At 32.4% G+C, this 16,824-nt stretch overlaps 1 protein-coding gene across 2 annotated transcripts in view; it reads right to left on the reverse strand.

Moving 5' to 3' along the window:
• Nucleotides 1-7,151, reverse strand: part of LOC148615680 (uncharacterized protein F21D5.5-like) — a 32,695-nt gene extending 25,544 nt beyond the window's left edge. The window contains exons 1-2 of one of the 2 annotated variants that reach the window (XR_015922030.1): nucleotides 6,861-7,126; nucleotides 1,080-1,723 (exon numbers count right to left, since the gene is read on the reverse strand). Coding sequence is in view for 1 of the 2 variants with exons in the window: in XM_088582171.1 (XP_088438297.1) it covers nucleotides 1,080-1,723; nucleotides 6,861-7,080 (864 nt within the window). In the remaining variant the exon portion in view is untranslated. Of the gene's footprint in view, nucleotides 1-1,079; nucleotides 1,724-6,860 lie in introns of both variants that reach the window. The other variant, XM_088582171.1, reaches the window with a different exon arrangement.
• Between the last annotated feature and the right edge of the window lie 9,673 nt (nucleotides 7,152-16,824).

A 16,824-nucleotide genomic window follows, 5' to 3' on the forward strand; every position in this document is an offset into this window, starting at 1 on the left:
ATTTCCTGCCAAAAAAAGCCGCACCGCAAAAGTCTAAACAAATGTCATCCATTTTCTTTTATTAATTCTTTGCTTTTCGAGGTCTTTTAGACACTTTCTGTTGGGATAATCATTTTTAATTGGATTTAATTCATTCTGTTACAAGGTAAATCTGTTTCTGAATGTATCATGTGGTTTAACAGGGCTGTGAAGCTTGTATGTAGCCACATGCACATGTATGGCCATGATTGTGTTTATCTTTGACCAGATGAAGAGAGTTTTGATTGGCTCAATAATTATTTACATCTGATTGACACCTATATTGTGAGATAAGGCACCTAGTCTAATTACTTTTGATTGGCTTCAGTTGTAAATTGGTTATGGTCTATTAACTCTGACCAGGTGTCAACACAATTGTTTAATTAGAGAGAATATCTGTTGCTGATAAACTTCCTGTTAATTTTAATATACAAAACCTAGATGCTAAGAAAATCGCCAACTGATTATTTTTGTCACCAGATCAAATAAAATATCGCAAATTGGGACATTGGCGAAGCCCAGTGCAATCCCTACCTAAGAAACATTCATGCCAACTGTCATTAAAATCTGTCAAGTAGTTTCAGAGAAGATGTTTGAAGAAAAGTTTACAGACGATGATGTTAACGAAGATGACAGACGCCAAGTAATACAATATTAGCTCACTTGGCCATGTGGGTAAGGCCAGATAAAAATGTGACTAAAAGATAATTGAACAATCTGACATAAAGATCACGACATTTTGTATAATAATGTAGACTATGAAGTGGGGCAAATTTTAATTATTACACCAATAATGGGTTCAGAAATATCGTTAAACTATTAGTTAAGCAAGTCTGTAAAGTAGTCCAGGATATGTATTCCTCTAAAATCACTTGGTCTAGATCTGTACAGTAAAAACAACTTGAAACCTAATCAGTGTTCTCACATAAAAAAAAAATTAGCTAATAACTAGCAAAATCAAAAAAATTGTAAGGAAACTGTTTCTTGTGGAAAGCAGGACAGACAAAGTAAAAATATATGACCTAGTAACTTAAAAATAGTATGTTACTATTAATATTTACCTTAGAGCGAGCCTGTACACCTTTTTTTGTAAAGATTACCAGTTTATCAAACTGGTCCCATTTATTATCTGGTGCAGGTATCCCCTCCTTTTTATCACTGAATTTGAATTCATCCCTCTTTGGACTTGTAACTGTTCTATCTGATGATTCAGTCTTTAATATTTTCTCATTATGATTTTCTTTTTTCATCTTTTTAAGTAATTTTAATTTTTCTTCAACAGATTTTACATGATCGTCATCATCTGATTCAGTGTAGCGTTTTCCTGATGAAGACTTTCCACTATTATTTACTTTAGCAGAGTGATTTGTATCCATTTCATACGACTCCAAGTCACTACCTTTCTTCTGCCTTTTAGAAGGTGGTGAAATTTCACACAGGCTTTTATCCTTTGCATCTTGTTCTACAGGCCTTTTCTTGTCATTCTTAACTGAGTGATTATCTCCCTTATCAACTGTGCGTTTTGGCGATGATTTAATTACATCAATTTTATGTGGATATAATCCAGTCAATACATATAGTGTTGATGTTGTTTGTAGTTTGACCTCTCTACCTTTCTCAAGTTCTACACCATCAATGGCTGAAGAGTTTGATCCAAGTTGCTTTACAATCACTTCTTCATCTTTCCAATTTGCTGTAATTTCTACTGTAAGAATAAAAACAAATACAAATATGAATACTAAAATGTGTTCAATGTTAATACCAGCTTGTAAATCAAAATTTATCTTAAAAATTTTATTTTTTTCATAATCTGAACAAACAGTTATGCATCAACTTACAGTACTACTCAAAGTGTCCTCGCATGTTAAAGAACCCTGCTGGGGTATTTGATAGGAGCAATAACCTTTCCTCTCCTCTGCAGGAGGCTAAGTTGCCCAACCCTAACCCTCCCTATTTCCAGTAGCCATCAAAATCTGTCGACTCTTTTATCCTTGTGTTCCATCCCATTTTCATTTCAATACTACTAAAGTGTCTGAGGTGTTATCAGTAAATTCAGTACTACTTAAAGTGTCTGAGGTGTTATCAGTGAATTCAGTACTAGTAAAAGTAAAAGAGGTGTTGTCAGTAAAATCACTACAACAAAAATGCCTGGAGGTGTCATGTTTGAATTCAATACAACAAAAGTGTCGGAGGTATCAGCAGTAAATTCAGTACAAAAGTGTCTGAAGTGTTATCAGTGAATTCAATACTACTAAAGTGTCTGAGGTGTCAACAGTGAATTCGGTTCTACTAAAAAAGTGTCAGAGGTGTTATCAGTGAATTCAATACTACTAAAGTGTCTGAGGTGTCAACAGTGAATCCAGTACCACTAAAAGTGTTGGAGGTGTTATCAGTGAATTCAATACTACTAAAGTGTCTGAAAAGTTATCAGAAAATTCAGTACTACTTAAAGTGTCTGAGGTGTTATCAGTGAATTCAGTACTACTAAAAGTGTCTGAGGTGTTATCAGTGAATACAACTGTACTTCTACTAAAAAAAAACGCAAGCAATGCTAACTAACTTTATACCCCACTTTCCCATTCATTAACCTGCACTTTTTAACATCCAAATTAAATTTGAACAATTTATAAAGTAGAGGCCCAATGGAAATATATCGTAAAGATTCTATGAGAGTTTAATATGTTCCATTCAGTGATGTAGGAGGAGTAACAGATAAGAGATGGCTGCACTCTCATGTCCCCATATTCTTAAATGACTAAATCCATGTTTTGCTATGTACATTGTAAAACCGTCAAAGTGATGTGAATCAAAATCTAAAATAGGAGGTACACAATGGTAATAATTAATAAAGATTCCATGGAAGTTTCATTCGACTCCATATAGTGATTTAAGAACAGTAACAGAGATAGGTAACCCTCTGAGTAACAGAATGAAGGACAGACACCCCTGTCACTATATACCCACACTCAAAGTGCATACGATATCTCACCTTCCCATAAAGTTTCAGCAACATCAGCCAAGTGGTTTACGAAGCAATGCACTAAACAGATATGGGGAGAAAGAGACAGACAGAATGATTCTAATTGCATACCTCTTTACCTTTGTAACAATTCATGTGGGTGATTATCCCCCAATGACACTGTCCCCTGTGGGAAATGTTTACATAAAAGCAAATTTTTTTAAAGTAAAAAATCACATTACTTATTTAAACTTCATATTTATCAATTATAAGATGAAAACTCTGACTCACACTGATAAGTCTGTTAAAATCAGTGGTTAAAATAAAACATGTTTAATACATTCAATACTTCTTGACACATTTTGCAAGAACTTAATTTCAATATAGCAATTTATTACTAAACATCTTTTAAGGCCAAAAAAGTCCATCAAATCTTCATTTGATTTTAGGACTTCTAGAGTAGAACTTTATTTTATTTACAGGAATGATAGAATATTGTTAAGCTAAATATGTGTCTGAAACATATTTACTGGTTTTGAAAAAGATAATTGATAGAAAAGGAATTATATATGAATTAATTTCTGTGTACATTTTAACTAACAGTAAGGAAGTTCCAGTCATAAACTGGTGACATTTTGAACCCGAAGAATCAAAAACCCCAATAAATTATAGGGAATTTACCACTATGGATATATACATGTAAACGTTTTGTTTAAATTTGGTGCAAGCATTTTGAGTTTTCGTGCACAAACTTGCGAAACAGATCGACAGGTATAAAACAATGTACCCCCAAATTTTAGTTTTGTTGGACAAAAAAATTTTTTATAATGAAACACAAACATTAGTCTTGTACCTAAAAAAAATCACCTCCATTTAAAGAAGAGGCTCCCAGGAGCCTTAATCGCTCACCTAGTTAAATTTTGTGTTTCAAGGGCAATAACTTTAACCTGGAGTTGTCCAACAATTTTGACTCAAGAAGACTTTGGTAGGACTTACCATAAGGATCTTTTTAGCAATAAAAAGTTTCTTCCTATCTATTATAGTTTTTTAGATATTGACTGAAAACTAAAAATCAAAGTGCTGATAGCACTGGCGGTTTTTGATTCCTGTGAAAATTATAGCATGAACAAAATTTCAAAGATTATACGATGTTAATTAAAATTGTGATCATATATTGCATTTTTAATACTATTAAGAATTGTCTTTTTTTAATATGTATAAATTGAAAGTCAATCTATACTACTGATGCAACTTCACACATATTTACAAATTTTGTTCTATTTCACCTTTTCCCCAATTTAAAATCTATCCAAAAGTTAATGTAAATTAACATTCAAAAGCTATATTAACAGAGTTTTATCCTACTTAACAATTATACTTAAATAAAACCAATATCAGCTTAAGAAAATAATTTCCTTAACACAAGATTTTCAAAAACTTAACACTTTTATCAATTTGAATTTTCCAGCCAATTTTACTTGGATAAAATCACTGCTCTTCACTTCCTGTTTATAACTGGTAAAATATTAATGACAGGATGGATAATTTGACTTACAAGTGTGTTAAAATGAAAATATTTAACACATTTTATACTTCAAAACACATTACTGCATGAAATTAGTTTCTTAAATGTAAATTTATTACTAAATATCTTTCAAGGCCAAAAAGGAGTCCCTCAAATCTTGAGTTGATATGAAGACTAGATCTTAATTTAATTTGCATAAATAATAGAATATTATTGAGCTGATATATTGCAAGAAATATATTTACTTGTTATAAAAGAGGTGTAGAATGATATAAAAGGAATTACATTTGGACTATATTTTTGTGTAGTGTTCAGAAATAGTAGGGAAGTTCCATTGATAGACAGGTGACATAAGGTATTTTGATCCCGAAGGATATAAAACCAAAAAAAGCATGTCATTTTTCATCTTTCAAGGGGAATAACTCTTACAAGGAGTCGCATGACAACTTGTATTCCTGAAAACTTTGGAAGTTCATTTCAGCAATTTTAAGAGTCTAGCTAAACCTAACGGTTTTGAGATATATGCGATAAACTACTGCCTGACCCCTATGTTCTATTCTTAGTAACAGTGGCCATGTTTTTCAACGGATCAAAAATCCCAACATCAATTCTATGCAGGACACTCTAAGGAACATTCATACCAATTAGTGTCAGAGGAAAACATTTTTGAAAGAAATAACATTAAAAATAACAAAAAAATGTTGCAGTAACTCCAACATGGCTTTACAGATTTAAATAACAATTTGACCACAAATAGATCTCATCATGCTGAGCACTTTCCCTATGCCAGAATTTGGTAAAACCTAATGGTTTTGGAGATATATTCAAAAAACTACTGTTTGACCCAAAGGTCCAGAAATTTTGATAGCCCATGTCGGTCATTTTATCAAACTTCAGAAGACATTTGTGTCAGTCTTTTACATGCTCAGATCAAGAATAAACTTAAAAAAAAACTTTTTTGTAGTTATTTAAAGGTGAATATTGGAATTTCAGTTATTTAATCACATAGATTGTACTCTGTCTTTTACAAAATATCTGAACGAGTTCAGTTTCAACCACAAGTGGAGGTTAAAACATGTGAACAAAACATTGTATATCTCTGACTTTTCATCACATCGGCAAAAAAGCTGAAAACTTCAGAGTGATAAAAAAAAATGTTGATTATTTATAAAAAAAAATCTTGAATATATTTTGTATATTGATTTAAATTGGTTGTTCACTTCAGTGTTAAAAGATTCAATCAATCTTTTAACGACGCCAAGTGGTGGCAATAGCTCACATGGCCTTCTGCCAAGTTAGCTAAAAATGCATTCTTACAAAGGTTTTTTTTTACCAAATCATTTCTTGGGGGAAACTCCTTCTCATTAAAAGAGCAATTTCTCCAGAAAATAAATAATGTATTGACTGATCAATTTCTTTTAAGTCTGTCATAATTTTCTTAATATGGACAAATATGGATAGTGATCACATGTCAAAAGTCAAATGAATTCATTGAATGATGTTCATAGGACATAAAAACCACACAATCAAAATGTGAGTTTATAAACATAAAATAAAATATCTGATCAAAACGGGTCATACTTAAATACACCTGCATACGCCTGCCAGGTTAAAATACACCTATAGAAGAAAAGCATACACCTGCAGCATAAATATTGTGTTTCCCGTGAAAATAATGTTATATTAGCTTAGTAAGATGTATTTTGTTCAAGTAAATTATACTTTCATGAAATCATTTGTTGATGGGAATTGGAACTAGCCAATGTAAAAATAATGATCTGGCAGGTGTTCAACATATCGTGATTGGGCATGCATATTTACAGTAATTACACAATTTTTTAAGAACCAGGGTCTTTAGCCCCAAACTTTCTGAAAGACACAGAATTTGTGTCAGAAATCAAAAATTAAGTTTATTTGTATTTTATTTCCATTTTTTACTTCATTCATATTTTCCGTATTACCCAATTATTTTAATTCACCAATGTTTAGGTAGATAGAATGGAGACCCAGACCCAGGACTCCCGAGTACATTTCTAATTTCCCAAAACGCTGTAACTAGATAAAAAGTAGATTAATGTATTCATTTTACATGTATTTATTCACATTTATTGAGTTTATTTCCACATTCAACTATTCAAACCGGCAGGCATATACATTTCATAACAGGCATATTTTTAACTTGCAGGCGTATTTAAGTAGAACTGATCAAAACATTTATAAGATAAACATAAAATGCACAGTTAAACAACCGAAAACAGGTGACCAGACCATATTATCTACACGGTGTCTTAACTAGTTCTTTTAAAATCCAATAAAAATTGCGATGGGATGCTTCTCATACAGAAAATATAAACGTACGTTGATGTCGAGAGCATGACAAATCTATTATCCTGGTGTCTTTACTTCGACCTATGACAACAGGTTCACCATCTGGAAGTGGTACCGGATCATGGGTGTTATTAGGACATATAAGGTTGCAAGAAACAAACATTTTCCGGCAACATATCATAGAAAAGTTGAACAATTTCAAATTTTCGTAATGATCACAAAAAGTTCCTATAAGCCGTCTAATCGGCATTTGTTGGCAAGAGATTTTTCTGATTTCTTGGCGCCATATTTTTCTATTACTTTTTAACCTCCTAATCAGAAGATCTCAAACCGGTTAATATTTTAGGTCCGGGAGACCCAGAAGTTCGAGTCCGATTCAGGAAATTATAAATGATATTATTTCTTTATAACATATTTATTTAAATACCAGCTTGTAGGGAAATGATTTGTTTTATGAACCGACATTCATAAATATCTTTTAAACTATGGAATCAAAATGGGGACATCAAATAAAATTTAAGGAAAAATAATACAATGATCTAAAAATTTTCTATCAGAAAAAAATTATTTCATAACAAATATCTCTTCTTATAACATTTGATTAATGTTCTATTTACATGTATACTGCTACTATATATGTTACACTTTTATGTATCAATTATTTGGGCCTTTGCCAATTATTGTAATTGTGTTTGTGCCAATAAAGAATAACGAATAAAAGAATATAAAGTAAAAAGTAAAGTAAGTGAGTAAATTAGTAGAACAAGAGTTTAGTTAAGTTTAATTTGCAGATAAACAAATTTGGATTAGACGCAAGTTATTCCAACACACAATGAATTTTCAGTGAACAAATGACGATAAGTGACGTATAGTGTACAGAAATTGATAATTTAACCATTTACAACATTAGGTCAAAATCACAAAAAGGGAAAATATTCACACTTTGGTGTAAAACGTTAATAAATAATAAACAAAATCAGAAAAAAAGCCAAGGCATCTAGATCAGTCAGAATCGACCCGAGTGCTGAATAAAATTTATTGTTTTGAAGTTGTCAGCATTGCTTGTGTTACTAAGTATTGCGCTACCAAATTCAATCAGTTATTCGATCTTCATCAATATCCGGAAGATTGTCTATGTATAATATGGAAGGGGAAATCCGCCATAAATATGTTCACGCGTTTCTTTTAACTTCTAAATTTGTTCTCTGTATTTTCTCTCTTTGTTAATCGAAGATTGTTTAAATGTCAATTCGTGAAATGTATTTTTAGCAGTGTAACTTTCAGTTTGTAGTATCTTTCTTTGTTCAATGTCGTTTCTTTTTCTGTGACGTCTTTCTTTTACATTTCAACAATTATTAATTTTTAAAATACTTCTTCTCAGGGGCGTAGCTGCCTATACGCAAATACGCAGTTGCGTACTTTCGGAAAAACTAACAAAAATAAAAACACACATTTTAAAGATGAAAAAAAGGTTATTTATCACATATGCATACCATGAACGTAGGATAGGCTCTGAAAAACTGTTAAAATTCAGGAGTTTCCCTGAGGGCTTTGCCTTGCCGGACTCACTGAGGGCCTTGAGCGACCCCCCCCCCCCCGACCCCTCGCCGTAATTTTGCGTACAACTAAAACAGGCCTAGCTACGCCCCTGCTTCTAACCATGAAAGTCGTAGTTTTTCACTAACTTTCTTTGTTGAAAGTCTTAAATAGGTGATTTATACAGGTTATATATAAATTAAAACACGTTTCATTTAAAATCGATTTCATGTTTATTTTATCACCAATTTCATGTTCATCGTCTGAATATAGCTGAAGTATTGCTGCTCGGACGTTAAACCCCAAGAAACAAACAAACAATGTAAAATCGACACGATCGACACAGTTATAAAGAACGCACTAACATTTGACGAATGAAGAATGAACTTGTCACTCACGAGTGATTTTTCGATTTTTCACCGGAAGATCGAGGGTTTGGTATAAAAACAGGACGGGCATTTCCGATACATTTTTGGCTATAACTTTTGTTTTATTTAATGGTATTAAAAAATTGAAATGATTTCTACAAAGATGTTTACAAAATTCTGGAATTTTTAATCGACAACATATTTTTCCAGTGTAGTGGACGTGTTTTTTTCAACAAACGGTCGGCATTCCAATGGGAACAAATTGTGCTCCTTTACATGCTGACTTATTCCTTCACTTTTATGAGGCTGACTTTATAGCTGATCTGATCCGAAAGAAATGCCACCGGGTATTTGGTCTATATAGTTATCTTACGTGTTTTGTGCGTCTGGTTTGTGGAGTCATGTTCATAGAGTTTGTTTAACCATTTCATTCATGCATATTATTCATATAATCATTCATGGTCGTAAATCATATATATCTGGACAAGACTATAGTACTGGAGACCTTTTCATTCATGGACAGATATACGGAACGGACTATACTATACTGTATATGACAGTTATTTACTACGTTTACGCGTCGCGCGTTTAACTTGTTGCATTAACACGTGCACGGCATGCTTCCACTAGTATATGCACTCTTTAAAGAAATATTACTACTAGATTATGTTTATTCCAGATTCAGTGTCACAAATATGTAGTTTGGTTAATGTCGCTACTTTTCAGGTATTGTTAATATTTTTAAAGTATTTTCAAAAGCATTTATTTATTCTCAGTTAAAGATAAATTACTAGTTATGTAGAAATTATTATTCTAATTCATGACATTTTATAGTAATTCGAATAAAGTTTTACCAGTAACATTTTAGATAAATTTACGGATAATTTCACACGAAGTAACGTTAGATAAAGATCTTACATTTTATAATAGAAAGTTTAGTAAAGTATATTTATACTTTTGAATCGAAGTTCCAAATATTTTGAGCATAGATTTCAGGTTTTGTTCCAGGAGAAATTATAGTATTTTCTAGTTAGATCTATGTGTTATTAATGAAATGTATTTAGTTACAATTGATGATTATTGTTTTTCAGAATTTAATAAAATACCAAAAGTTGGACGACTCATTGTCTTACAGCAGTGGCCATATTTTTCGAGATTAGGTTGTGGGGTGAATTACACTGCGACAGAAAGAATATCGTTTGGCTAGATCCTTTAATCTCAGTTTCCGCTATATAGATGACGTATTATCTTTAAACAATCCTAATTTCGGGGATTTGATACATTGCATCTACCCCAAAGAACTTGAGACAAAGGATACTACAGACACTGTGAAGTCAGCCTCATATCTTTACCCTCACTTAGAAATCCATGGTAAGGGAAAACTATTGACCAAACTTTACGACAAAGGTGATGACTTTTCAATCAAAATTGTCAACTTTCCTTTCATCTGTGGCAACATCCCTTCAGCAACTGCGTATGGAGTGTTCATATCGCAGCTTATACGTTATGCCAGAGCTTGCCGAAACTACGCAGACTTTTTGTATCGCGCTAGAACTCTAACAAATAGGCTTCTGGAACAGGGTTATGTTGCTACAAGATTGATTTCATCACTACAGAAGTTTTTTTGGTCGTCATCATGAACTCGTGGATCGTTATGGTGTATCCATCTGCACCATGAAAACTGATTTATTCATACTTTTCCTTTCCTCGTTTGTCTACCCCGGACTTGACTTTTTATGAGAAACTCGGCGGGTGTTTCTAGAAAGGCAGAGGACGCTTACCCTACCGGTGCACCTGGTCCATGCTCCCAGTTTTTGGTGGAGTCCGAGTTGTTCATTTGCTTTTGTTACTTTGTATGTATGATTTTAGTTACTTTATGTTCTTTGTTGTGTATGTCTGTTTTCCATGTCTGGTCTTTGTCCCTGGATTGCATTCTTTTGATTACCGCTATAACCTTGGTTCCTTTGATTACTCTTTCTAAAGAAGAATAAAAGTGCTTTTTGGTATTTTAAATTGATTTAGAGTTAAATCCAAAATCTTGAGAGGACTAAATCTTCATTTATGACATAATTAGGCTTAGAACTTTAATATATATATTTTATGAAAATTAATGTAGATAAAATAGAATTTGGAGGTATTTTTCTACATAGAATCTTAATCAGTCTCACAACAGTAGTTTTATGATCAGAAATCTTGTCAGGTCGAACTACATATAAATGTTCTTTGTTCAAATCACCATTAACTGGTTCGCAAAACTTTCACACCTTGTTAATCTAATTCATAATTAATCATGCAGATAAATGGATTTTGGACCAATTTGATGGACTCTTTGATCCATACTTTGGTATAACAAAAAATTATCATAGAGCTATAATGTTGTTTTGAAACAAGAGAATGAATGGTAGGAACTTGCCTGTTAACATGCTTGTTCTCCGTTACCACTTTTTACAAAACTTTGAGAACTATGAGATTCTTAGAGGCTTATCTAGCACAGGTAACTACATGTATCACCTAAAACGAGTTTTCTAGAGCAGCTATTTCGAGTGACGAATTAGTTATTCCTAAAAGAATTATTGCACCTGCAACATAATAGAATACATAAAAAGAGCCCCAAATCTATGAATGGTCTTCCTTAAATCAAGCGAAGCATGAGTTGGGGGATGAAAAATGGCATGTAAGGCTGAGGAAAATTTATCAGACACATCCCACGTACAGGAAAAAGTTGTCTCTCCTCCCAGACTCAATTCTCTCCAACAGTAAGAAGTCAACATGCACACGCAAGGTATGTAATAGACAATAGCCTAATCACTCCTGTACCCACTCAGGGTGCCTTTATTGCTCAAGGTAGAAGTGGTAAGTATTGTGTCACAACAGTTCCCAATGAATCATATCATCTACAACAACATGCTTCCATATCCTAACAGCAAAACTCCGCGGAGGGTATGAACCTGTTGAAAAAAATAACCGTTGTCAGTCTTCACCTACTAGCAAATACTGTAGAAAGAGAACAAGTAAATCTACTCCAGTATCAAGAAAAAAGTTACAATTTAATTTAGAGACAATCCAGGAGGATGACACTCTGAAACACGTACATGTATAGATGTCAGTCCAGAATTACCACATTCTTAACTTACATATGAAAGAAGGAAACTCGATTACAACAAAAAAACATATCCAGGCAGACATTTTAACACAAAGCACCTTGAGTAAGAACTTTAAGACATGCATTCAATTTTAACAAAACAGTTTCCACAGAAATCGGGTTTTTAAGATACTTGCCTGGCACTAATGTTTGCCTTGAAAAACAAAAGTGGTCATCGCACAGAAAATTTGAAAAAAAAGTATCAAGCAAATCAGCACAAATGCATCATACAGGTAAGCATCATTGGGTAACATCCGCCTAAACAGATAACAAGAAAAACTGGTTTATGTATTAGATGGTTTATTTGATAAATTGACAGTTTCTCAGGAAATCCAGTTATCACAGAAAAAAAAATTCGGCCGGCTTCCCGTCAAAATCCCAGAAATTCATAAACGATCTAGTTCAGTTGATTGTGGTTTATATGCGATTACAAACACGGTTGAATTCTGTGTAAGTGGTTTTACTGGGGTCTTCATATTCAGCACGAAGAAAAATATACGAGAGACCATTTGATTTCATGTTTGGAAAAGGGAGAGTTATGGATGTTTCCTGAATCACTAATGGGTCAAGTAGGTATGATAAAATCAAAAACTGTAACTGTAGAAATGAATTGTAATTGTGGTCAGGCCCATGGTATTTAGTACATGGTAGATTGTGACTATAAAAATGGAGTTGAGCTGTAGTGTTTGGAGACACAAATCTTGTACAGACCTATGCTATGTATATTGTATTACTCAAATACCATAATACAATGGTACAGAAAACAAATTCAATACAATTTGCATAGATACATAATATACATAAGAAGTTGTACATAAATTGGAAGAAATAGTATTAAGTCACATTCATGATAAATTTCTATATACATAAATTTAGAGAACTACCCTTGAGACAATATCTTTGTAATTTTTCGCATAAGTTTACATAAATTGCTGAGAACAGAAGGTGGTGAGCTATTCATCAAAGCTTTAGATTTAATAATATTTGGTCTTTTAACAATTTTTTTCTGCGAGAAGGATTTTTTTGTCACTATCAAACGATGTGCACTTAACCAAATAATGGAAATCATCCCCAAATATCTCCCGAATTACATAAATGACATTTTCTATTTTCTCTACTAATATTTTGCCAACGCCCACTTTCAATGGGAAGGTTCTAAATCTACAAAGAGTAATAATATTTCTGTCATCTAAAATTCTGAAATAATTTTCAATTCCAAAGTCTTCTTTGTACAATCTATAATTCAGAGATTCAGGTGAGTTTTTCACTTTAGAGTTCCATGACTGTTGAAATTGGTCTAAAAGTCTTTGCTTAATTGTCAAAAATATCCAAGATGCATTATGTTCGTGTTGTTCGTTCCAAACTAAAGACAAACCACACTCATCCAGTATTGATTTAATCTTTTTTATCCGGAATATTCTATCGCCGTATTTTTAAGAGCAAAGTTAAATAAAATTGCAGGTAGCTTTTCAGATTTTCCAGTAACTAGTTTAAGCCAAACCTTAATGACCCTCGGTTTAATTTTTATGGATATCTGCCTAGTATATGGTTCGATTTGCCTTTTCTACGTTTGCCTTTTTCGCTTTTGAAAAGCTACCTCTTCTTGACAACAATATTCCTAAATAATTGAAACTATCAACCGTATCAAGAGATGCATCATTGAACATTAAAACTTTAGACTTTTTGCCTTTTGAAAAAACAACAATTTTATTCTGCTAACATTAACTTTAATTTTCCACAATGTGCAGTAGTCATAAAGTGCATCAAGTTGTTTTTGTAGATTGGATTCTGATTCTGATAGTAACACCATGTCGTCGGAAAATAATACAGTGAAAAGATTTTAAAAATGAGAGAGTTCAGTTTCAATTTCTTCTTTTAAAAAGATTCAGTCCATGAATGCTACGATTCTTGAAAAAGTCTTCTAAATCATTGACATATATTGAAAAGAGTATAGGTGACAAGTATTCTCCTTGTCTGACACCTATGTTACAAGGAAAGAAATTGGAATATTCTTTCCCATTAATCAAATACTATAGACTTTATGTTATTGATGCTGAACCTGAAAAAAAACAAAAACAAAAACAAAAAAACAAAAAACACACACAGCACTCAAGACAGTCTTACTTAAGTAGCAGTTCGCCTAAAAATCATGCAGTGGGTGATTTATCGATGTCAGACGTTTTATCCAAATTGACTTTAAATCAGTTGGATATATTAGAAAAACAATAAATAAAATGAAAAAAATGAAAAATATTTTAACCGTTACCATAACAACGACCACTCCCTAGCAACCACCAATTAAGGGCCTAATTATCGCAAAAACATCACAATTTTAGTGCTATTTTATGTATCTTATGGTGGAATTTTGTCAAACTACATAATTATATTAATGAAGTGTGTCTTAAAGAAAACAATTTACAATAAAGTACAAAGCAATCTTATTGGTTCAGATCTGGTTACCATAGCAACCAAAATTCTTAATTTTTGACATTTTGAAGTATACAAAAAAAAAGGCTTTGTTCAGACCTGTTTGCCAGCACTGGAAAGGAGATATTATCCAAATGTATGCATGGATATGTAGTAACCTATCTTTGTTTTTTGCTCATCTGGACCCGAATCACTACCCATAAAGACTTTTCTTCTTCTTAACGCTTTTCATACTAACACTGTGCAGACCATAACTTTTTTTGTCTTTTGACCTAGACTTCTAATATGTGTTTTGTTGGTATATCCTTTCAGGGCAGAGTGTTGCGTACCAGAGTAGATGACCTTTGACCTTGATCTTTAGCATCAAGGTCAAACCACAAACAAATTTTGGTATAATACGATACATAATTTTCTCTGTGCCAATACATTTTTGTCTTTTTGCTTTGATATCCGATCTTTGGCATTTAAGTATATCACGCCAAGACAGAGAGTAATGTTTTAGGTAGATGACCTTTGACCTTGACATCTGACCCGAAGATCAAATAACAAATAACATAAAAATTATGACAAAATACCATACAAAAGTTTGTTTTGGGCATAACGTTTTTTTTTGTCTTTTTACCCAGATATATGATATGTAAGTAAATCACATTAAGGTAGAGTGTAATGTTCTTGATAGGAAGACCTTTGACCTTGACCTCCGACTTCAAGGTCAAATGACATACAAAAGTTTGGCCAAATACCATACAAAATTTTGTCTGGGCCATAATTATTTTGTCTTATTACTTAGACATCTGATATTTGGTATGGGGCTATATTTCATTAAGGCGAGGCGTCACGTACTATAGTGGTTGACATTTGAACTTGACCTTTGACACCATGGACAAATAACATACCAAATTTTGACTTCGTGTTAATGAGGACGAATATCGCATAACTGATACTATTATTTTTTATTAATTTCTGTATGTTGAGAGAATTCCATTAGACCCTAGAATAATATTTCTTGTTTTTGTTGATCTTCTCTTAACATTTTTTTAACTCATGTTTTACTGAAATGCCCATCTCCTTATCAAAATGTCCCAGGATTACATCCTTTTGATTTCCGCTAGAATCTTGGTTCCCTTGATTCCTGTTGAACATGTAAATTCTTTTTTATAGAACATTTCAAAATGCTTTATAATTGTGATGTTTAAACATATTGCCACAATACTGTGACTTACCCTACATGGCATTTGGTGGCAGAAATTTAGATAAGAACAATTTGAAATTCAATAATTATAACTATATTATAGAAATATTATAAATGGATAACTAGAGGCCCAAGAGAGACTGAATCGCTCACCTGGTTTCCATTTGCTTATTAGAAAATATTGACAATGAGACAGGCTGTTAAAATTAACTGAATAGTCAAATGCAGGAAATGCTTTTAGTAGCATTTTATGACCTGAACCAGAATTTTGCTGAAGGCAACAGTTTTTGAATTATTTTCAAAAAACTGTCTTCCGACCCCTATGTTCCGTTTTTTTTAGTATAAGCAGCCATAAATATTCAAGTCATTTCGATCACAAATACACGGAAGAACTAATATGCTTTATTTCCATTAAATGATCTTAAATGGTTTTAAAGAAGAAGATTTTCAAAGCTGTATATGTGTATGTGAAAAAAGGAATTGTTTCAGGAACCATAACTCTTATATTAGTATACGAATCATTTCGAAAATTTCGGAATTGGTCTGTCTTATGATGCTGAACAATACAACCCCTACAAATTTTAAGTCATTTGCAAAAACTGCCTTCTGACTCCTATGTTCTATTTTTAGTAACGGCGGCCATGTTTTTTTTTCACGGATTAAAAGTACCAACAGTCATATTGTGTGGGATACCCTAAGTAACAAATACATCAAACAATTAACAGACACTGTTTATGTTCGGTTAATCTTTTATAACACTTTGATTAACTGGTAACACAAATTAGCTCAATAACAGAAAGGAATGCATATCTGTATATTAATGTTGTAGGTCTAACTATGTCGATAAATGAAGATGTTTCACCCCGAAAAAGGTTCGTCCTGTCAAGATTTTGGATTTATACATTAAAATGACTAGTACAATTAAAAGCTTTAATAATCCGATAAATATTTTTGACAGACTTAAGTAAATTTCAAATGTTTTGTTACCATACCCCCGTAAAACACTGCACATATTACGTAAGAGAAAGAGTTCATCTTGCCAAGATATTTCCCCTTTAACTTTCTCAAAATTAAATATATTTTTTATATCAAAATATACCGTTTAATACAGGCTTTACGAATATGTAAAACTTTTTTGACAGACATATATCACTTAGAGAAAAATAACATTGTTTGTTCCCACATCCGACAACCTGTTAGAAAAAGTTCATCCTGTGATATTTTAAATTGATTTCTGAACATGTTTCAAAAACATATACACCGTACAACAAAATATACCAAACACTTTAAGCTTTAAGAATATGTTAAGGATTTGTGAGAGACATGAAT

Source organism: Perna viridis, chromosome 5 (assembly GCF_037379345.1).
Source record: "Perna viridis isolate PV_CMFRI_1.1 ecotype Kerala chromosome 5, ASM3737934v1, whole genome shotgun sequence".
In the NCBI taxonomy this organism is placed as follows: Eukaryota; Metazoa; Mollusca; class Bivalvia; order Mytilida; family Mytilidae; genus Perna; species Perna viridis.